Source organism: Phaethon lepturus, unplaced genomic scaffold (assembly GCF_000687285.1).
Source record: "Phaethon lepturus isolate BGI_N335 unplaced genomic scaffold, ASM68728v1 scaffold26024, whole genome shotgun sequence".
Taxonomy (NCBI): domain Eukaryota; kingdom Metazoa; phylum Chordata; class Aves; order Phaethontiformes; family Phaethontidae; genus Phaethon; species Phaethon lepturus.
This window is the reverse complement of record NW_010535859.1, coordinates 233-8,860: the sequence shown is the minus strand read 5'-3', so window position 1 is coordinate 8,860 and position 8,628 is coordinate 233. Positions and strand designations below refer to the sequence as shown.

The 8,628-nt window shown below is 35.8% G+C and overlaps 1 protein-coding gene across 1 annotated transcript; it reads right to left on the bottom strand.

The window, feature by feature from the left end:
- Window positions 1-1,671: 1,671 nt before the first annotated feature.
- On the bottom strand, window positions 1,672-8,248 carry RTCA (RNA 3'-terminal phosphate cyclase; the record flags this gene model as incomplete). Its single annotated transcript, XM_010285998.1, has 9 exons — window positions 1,672-1,935; window positions 2,284-2,388; window positions 3,578-3,672; window positions 4,299-4,357; window positions 4,495-4,619; window positions 5,243-5,384; window positions 5,916-5,974; window positions 6,466-6,589; window positions 8,091-8,248. Coding segments are annotated over 9 exons (966 nt in total), but the record flags the coding sequence as incomplete, so codon positions are not given.
- Window positions 8,249-8,628: the final 380 nt, after the last annotated feature.

The following is an 8,628-nucleotide window of genomic DNA, read 5'->3' as shown; positions in this document are numbered from 1 at the left end:
GCAGGAATCTCTCCACTAGAAGTAAAATTTGTCAAGTATATTAATTTTTTGAATTATGGAAGCAGGTAAAGATCCATTCAAATGTGGTTTAGAAGAGCTTGTTTTCTTAAGCACAGACAACAGCTCCTTGGGAGCTTTCTTTCAAGTATTTTTTTTTAAGTACATTTCAAGTTCTTCCAAACGAAAACACTGAAAATCATTAGCAGCACAGACCAGTAATTCAGAGAAGTGCTCTTCAACGACAGCTGAGTACCAGCGTTACAAAATGTTCAGCGGGTGCCTGCTGCCCCCTTCAGCCATTCCCAGTACTGCAGAAAAAGAATTCTTTAGCCAGGCACTAACAGCATCCCGTTCTTTTGCACTATTTTTTGAGTGGGGAGAGGGGAAGAACCCTAAGAAAGATATTGCTAAGTAGATAGTCGGTGAACGTGTTTGTGTATCATCAAAGGATTCTGTCGTGTTAGAAATGCACAGTAATGCAATTATCTTAATGAGTAAGACAAACCATACTTCAAGTTACATCTTTAGCTGTTAGATCAGCTGAAGGCACAACTGAGGGAAAAAAGATCTTGGAGCAAGGGCTGAAGACTGGGCTGGGGAAAACCTGGAAATCAATTCAAGCTTCCAGAGGACATTTATATAGTTGTGGTTAAGTGTTTCCAACTCTGTGATTCAGGACATAATTTGTTCTGCAAACGAAGAACTATCTCTCCTTTTATCTTCCTTTTACTTCAGAAAAAGCTTTTGTAGCACTATCAAGGCCAGATTGGCGGAAGGTCTTCCTTACTCAATCCGCAGATGGGGGATAACCCAACTGGATTTTATATGCCTAAATACACCTGTGTGTATATGCAGTGCTGTGCATATACATGTATATATTTGTGTGTATATATATATATGTGTGTGTGTGTGTGTGTTCAACAGCTCCCTAATCTCAACTGAAATTAAGTACTCCCTTTAAAAAGAAGACACCACAACAGCTTGGTGAAAATGTAGACCGAGTTAGTATGCTAACAAGGACTACTGTAGATAGAAAATCCAATCATACCATAAAGTTAATATTTCATGCTTGGGATGTAATGTGGCACTTTTCTTTTTAGCTTGCCTGAGAAGGTTTTTTGAAAGTAGATGAAAAGAGAAGATTTAAAAGAACATTATTTTATGAATTGAGTGGGTTTTTTCTGTGGGGAGAGAGAGAAACAAATTAATCTTCTGAAAACTTACTTTGTATCCACCTCCCACTAACACAACCTGCTAAGGTAACAGCAAATATAAATACCAGGCTTTCATATGGTGGTACCGCTTTATTATTTCCTCACACGCAATTTAAGCAAAATGGTTAAGGAAGAACAGCAATACAGATTTGATGGTGCACTTCATTCCATCTACCTCATAACATAAAGGTTCCCAAAGAGAAAACTTAAATTTTTCATGCTCATAACTTTTTTCAAAAGGAAAGCATGTATCAGTATTTTTTCCAGACTAGAATAGTTATTTTGTACTTCGGTGAATCTGAATTTTCAAAGCTTCTCATCGAAGCTCCCAAATACATACAACATATTCTATTTGCTGTCCTGTCTGTACTCATTTTGCTGCTACTAGTAAAAAAAAACCCAAAAGAAAAACCCAAAAGAAAAGTGTTTTTTGATGTCACAGGTTCTCAACACACCAAGGAAAAACTTGACATCATCCTTGAAGTGAAATCACTCAGATGTGACAGAAGGCTCCTCCTGTTCACATGCATATTATACATCCACTGAAATGTAGTGCTGTACATCATTGAGGTATGTTGAGTTTTGCTTTTATCAACTTGCTGCTTTTTTTTTTTTTTAAACCCTATAAATTTGGGTTTATCATTCCCATTCCTTGGCACTCAATGATGTAGGTATCTTTACTGGGATCTTCTTCTTCCGATTTTGTCACAGTAAATTTGGCCTAAAACAGGATTAGAAATATATCTTTAATTAAGTTATAACATACACAAGTTTAAATATTCAGTCCCATAGTCATGTTGCCATGTGTTTATGTGTATTATAGCTTTGACTGATTTCATGAAAAACCATTTAAATAAAAGTGGTAAAAGTATCTAACCATTCTAAAGGCATTTAACTCTAAACTATGTTCACTTTCTACATGTAAACTTCCACATAAATATCGTAGCAATTATTTTGTCAGTGCTTGTCCTTCATGATCAAGTTCTGTTCACAATGCCTGCTAAACTTCACATTTCCTAGTTACTGGATGACAACTGATAGGTGAAACTTCCTGAAGTTTTGGACTCACCTTTGTTAGCTGCTCTGCAAAGTGTATAGCTGTTTGAGTATGAAGCGTAATTGGTCCACTTTTCACTCTAGACACCCCCTTTGCTAGCGCCATAAAAATGATGAGCTGAAAGGGAGGGAAAGGTAATAATTAAGTAACTCTTCAGATCCTAGGAGCTTATTGATTAAAACAAAACAAAAAATGCCCAAACAAAAAAATAAAAACTTGCAAAATGTCTGTAGATGTAAAAATGTGGTCTGCCAAGTTTCATAAGAGTTCATGGTGCTGAGTGTTAAAAGTGATCCATGACTGAAGAAGCTTGGAAATTGCTACTGTAACGCCTATTACAGAACGGCTGCTACTTTTCCACAGTGGAGTTTGGCACTGAATTTCTGTTATAACATTTAACTTTGCTCTCCTTCAACCCTCCGCCCAGACATTCCTCAAAGTCATGTCAGACTCCAATTGGTAATTACTTTTGCATGGAAAGAAAAAATCAGGAAGGTTTTTTTTTTTAATTATAACACTTTCTGTTCATGTATTCACCAGACAGATACTTAAAAATCTGATTTGATTTACAAACATCACCATGACAGGTACTCTGTAAAGCGCCATGGAACTCTGAGTAGTTCCCATACACACTGAATCTAGCTGTGGCATGTTTCCACCAATTGTACTGTGCATGTTTTGGAAAAAGTAGGATGAGTCCAAGACCTAAACACTTCCTATTATACTACATAATAGTAGCATGTGGCCAGGTGTTTACAGCTAAGAGGTAACATTATCATCTTATCTAGAACAGCCCAAGATTCTTATGAGGCTCCATTATTGAAAATAAGATAGCGCAGGGTGAAAGGTCTTCATTCTCAAATGAAACTAAGTGAGCAAGACAAACAGGAAAACCTCCTAGATACTCTGTTTTCTACTAGCTTCACTTAGTATCATTCTCAATATGTAACCAGGGAGCTATTTTTACTGCACTACATGGAGTGCCAAACAGAAGCCAATTCTTACTTCTGTCTTTCATACCTACTAAGATTTGCAGGAAGGGAAAATTTAAGTGTGTTGGTGCAAAGCCAGGAGCATTTGTGGTTCCTAAGAACAGTAGGTAATTTGCTAATACTAGTGATGTTGTGACCACAAGACTTCTAACTATCAATTAATTATGTAAAGCCATGCTTACCTGTGGAGATACAGCCTAACTTTGAAATCTACATCTCATTCTTTGCCTGTTCAGATTTACATTCTTTACAATAATACATACGTGCATGTTCTTGCTACTTCAACTTCATGTAAACCCATAGAGGAGCCTTACTTGGTCTTGCAGAGAATCATCCACAGTTCCACCATGTTTAAGATTCCTAAGCAGTATCTCTGCTGCTTCAATGCCAACCTTGTCAGAACTCTTTCCTACCAGAGAAATCCAGAAGATTAGCATGCTGCCAATTATTATTTAACATTTAAAAAATATAGAAGGAGGGAAAAAAAAATCAAGAAATTATCAACTTTTTAAAACTTTATTTCCATGCTCTTGCCTCAGATATCTGCTTAAAAAACCCTCCCATCTTATGATAACATACAGTTCATCTGTCTTAAGCAGTGGGAAGCAAGTAGCCCCACTTACAGTCAGAGAAATATTTTATTCAAACCATTTAAAACCAAAATAACTTCTATTCTATACACATCTAGACTCAGTGATGAAACTTCACAGGTAAACCACAAAGATTGTATGTTCTTAAAGTCCAGAAGCATTTTCCACTCAGTGATCTTTAACAATCCATTCTGATAAAAGGTAAGTTTAATGATTTTGTAATTTTTATCACTAGGCAGGAGCAGTTTAGAAGTATAAAGTGTAAGACTCCATTTACTAAGTTTAAAATCTGCTTATTTCCACTGCCCTGTTTTACTAAACAACATCCATTTAAAAATGCAAAACTCAAAGCATCAGATCTCTGACCAAGTTACACTTCAGATTCCTATTTGTTAATAGTACATTAAGTTAAATCTGAAAAAGGTATAGTTCATACAACTCTTACCTCTCTTGCCCAGTGATGACCCAGCTAACAAACAACCTGTTGAAGTCTCTGCAACAATGCTAAGCAGCAAAAACAGAATCAATATTAAGAACAAAAATCACTCTCATTACACTTTATTTATCAGATATGTAATCAAGGTCTAGCCAATCAACCAGCAAGGCTACAGGTATCAGTAGAAAGTTTGGGCTCATCTTACATTATTCCACTTCCAGTCCCAAAGGCTTGATCATCAGGTTCTCGAACAGGCTGAATGTTAATGTAAAGATCTCTGATTTCTTTTCTGATGCACCTCACTGCCGCTGCTGACATGTCTTTTGCCAGCTAACAAGATAAGAGGTAAACCCATTAATTAAATTATGTAACTATAGTAATACTTTTTCCTCATAAGTCTAATTATTACAGTGGATCCTTGAATAAAGGGGCTACTTTATCAACTAGAAAAACAGAAGATTGTTATAAAACCCCTATAAGCAAGCACCGAACATCATCTCTTCTGAGAATTTTCCCACAAATTTAAGGTAACATTAAATGCTGAACAAATGACAATTACAGTGCTATACGTAGGAGCTTCAGTATCAATAGAAATTAAAGAATTTTTCTCCAATCATAGAGAGAAAGATTTGATTTTAGTCTTGACTAGCTTAAGACATTAGATTGTTAAAATAAAACCACCACCACAATTATGAACAGGATGTACTCTACAAGATATAATACATAAAATAACAATTTTAAATTGCAGGCAGGTGGGGGCAGATGAAGCATTTTAGAAACATCCAAAATTCTATTCTACAGCCTGAATGACTGAAACCATTTAATAAAGCTACTTAGTTTGTATGTGAAAGACTGCAGAATACAGTAACAATAGAATTATGTTAAGCAGATTATGTCCAATTTTATATAGATATATGAAGTTGGATACTACCAGAGCTATTATCAGCACTTACTTTAATAGGCAGCGCTCCAGCAACAAATGCCCTTCCATATATCTTTGTCACCATGCCACGTTCTGTTAAGTTTATTGGGCTCAACTCTTTGACTGGTGACATTTGGACTACAACTTCACCACCTCCCTGAGGATAGTAGCCCCTATTTAGAAACAGTAATCAGATATAATTAAATGCAAAGATCACAAGGAAACCAAGAAGAGAACCAGAAGGCTCTTCATATATTTCATCATACATTTTTATGTTCTCTGTTACTGTACATAAGAATTTTGTCAATGTGTGCCTTAGAAAGCCTTACAATAGAATTATGTTCTCTTAACAGTATTACCTCATCACACACATCTTATTAATTACCTAACACCAACATAACTGGCACCTCAGAAAAAGCTCAGTAATGGAGTTGGAGTGCCTGTTCAGCATGTGCTTCCCTCGGAAGTTTTTCCACAGGAAACATTAAACAGCAGCTGAAGACTCAGCAATGAAAAAAGACAGGAAAGAACCCTATCACATTCATTGTATGGTGACACTACATGAAAGGGGCAGCTAATACAGATTAGTTCATTTATTATAAATTCAACCCTCAGCTTGATTCAGGGGACCTTGTTTGCGTGCCTCCATGCTCACACAGTGGTTCAGTAAAGGCCTGCCTCTGCCACATGTGTCCGTAACTCACCTCTTTTTTATGTCACAACTGAATGTGAAATTGAACTTTTCAACTATTGGCTTGAAAACCTGAAAAACAAGGATACATTAAAAAATTAAGGTGACTCTATTTTGCATTTATAATGTCCTATTATTTTATAGTCTTCAATTAAAGAAGTTCAATACAAAAATTTTAGTTACATTATTAAAAAAGATAGCCAGTCTCATCCAGACAGTTTCTTTGACATTCCTCATACTTCACGCTGAATGACACTTTGTGTAAAAGGATTTTCTTATGGAAAGAGAAAGATGAAGTCTTAACAATTCACAGCACTTCTAGAATAAAGTTTTATTTTAAGTGAAATTTTCTTTAGCAGTTAAAAGCAAACAGACTAGTTGCTGTTTCAGGGAATTTCATGAAACACTGGTTGCTCTCTACAGATAGTACACTAATAGTGTAATATGCCTATGTCTAATTCCCCAATTACAAATAAACTTGCAATAAGAGCAACAGAAGTACAGTAGTTACATTGCACATATATGCATGAAAGACGCACCAAGCCAAAGAAATTTTTCCCTACCATGACTGTGTAGTCTATCTGAGGAGCCATCTCAGCATTAGTCCCACCTTTTAAATGAAGTTCTGATGGGGAAGCAGCAAACAGCACACAGGGCATTGCTACCTGCATCAGTAGACACACACTCCTAAAAGCAATTATAAGATACTCAAACGTCATGCAGTCATAATCCATAGAATTCCACAGACTCATTACATATCAAAGGCAAATAACTTTCCAGAGCATTTACATAAGTATTTGATTTTGAACATTACCTATAAACTTACTAGTCTTTAAAATACTGATTAAAAACTTCATGTCCTTAGCAAGCCTAAATATGAAGGTTTTTGTTCCACAGCAATTGCATCTTTAATATTCCTGTTTGAAATAAAAGTAATGTAGCTGACAGTATACTGATGGGACTGTGAAAACTGTTAAGTTTAGCTAGTAGATGATAAAAGCAGAAAAGGCTTAGGCAATAATTTTAACATTTTAATACTTGTTTAATAGCAAAATATTTAGAAAACTACGAAATTGCTTAGAAGCTGGTCAGCATCCCACACAAGAAAATTCAGGAGCATAGAAAATACACTTTAGATACAAGATTCCCCTATCATTGAATCCCTCTACATTTCATACATAATAAAAAAACCTCCAAAATAAATTTTCCAGAAGTAAATTTGTTCAGCAAAATATAACAGTTATGTCACAAATGATTCAACATCATTTTGAATTGTGAAAACAGTAATCACCACTGAACTGATGAAAACATGTTTTTGTTTTCTAAATAACTTCCAAATGTTTGTGAACCATACCGTTTCTCTTTTTTTGTTTTTTGTTTTTTGTTTTTTTTTTCTTGTGCTTAATTACCAATTCTGCTGCATTGTCGCTTACTCAAGCCTTCCGTGTTAAGTAAAATGCATCAGCTTGGTCATTTATACTATGGCAACTTGGAAAAAATTTTCTCTTAAATGAAAGGAAACTTTAACTTATGCCTAAGATAGCTTATGCTTCCAAACAACTGTTCACATCAGCCTTCTGTAGCTAAACTCATTTATTAGTTTTGCAACAGATCCAAGAACAAAGGACCCAACACAGAAATACAGGATAGAAGAAACATAGGAACAAAGAACCATGGATAGAACGTTCTCCCAGTTCCAAAAGACTAGTATCCAGTATTGTACCATTACGTGCATAAGTAAAATATCAAAATTTACTTTTTTACATGATGAGGATTATTTCAGATACCACAGATTTGAGATATTTACCTAATTTGATGCATTTGACCTGATATGTAATATACTAATGTGAGAAAATAATGGATAAAGTTTTAAATACATGGGCAGCTGTTTTTTGCTTAACATTAATTCAGTGTTAAACTTACATATCAATTATAATTTTAAAACTATTACACTTGCACGTACTTTATTCATACATATCCTGCCTACACTCAAGTTTCTTTGGTCACATATTCCTGGCTCAGGCAGCACAGATTTTGGCTCATTACCCATGTAGTAATGTTCTTTTTTTCCAACGCTCTTGTGTGATGATTTTAAAGCTACCAAAATGCCTTCTGTCATAATTTTAAAGTTACCAAAAGCAGTTAAGAGCAGTTACTGATCAGTCATTATCCACGTACAAAGACATACCCTGCTGTTTTTGTATCTGCTATGTGGGTTCCACCTCTGATCTTCCCAGGAGTGAAAGTTATTTCTGTTGAGCCAATTTCTCCGCCTTCCAGCCTCCCCTCACATAGATCTCGAATGATCTCCAATCCAGACAGATGCTGAGGCCTTGGAGTGACAATACAAAGTTAAAGACATGTGCAAGTAGGCTACATACGTTACATTAAAAGAACTACTAAACACCAACTAATAAATACTACCAATTGCAAAAAAACCTAATAAATACTACAGTAGATCCAACATGGATCAGAAATTCGATCTGGTTCCTGCAGTGCTTCTGCTGAGTTCACAGGAGCCAAAGGAGCAACATTCAGGCCATTCTGGAATTTGCAGGATTCTGATGTGTTTTCCATTAGAATGGGTCCAGACAGACAGATGAGATGCAGTAGCAGTCGCTTGTCCTAATGTGATAAACGCTTGGGCAAAAATGCAAGGGGATAACGATGGCAACACTGAACTGCAGCAAAGCCAGTAAGTGGCTGGCAGAGCCACAACAGAGCTA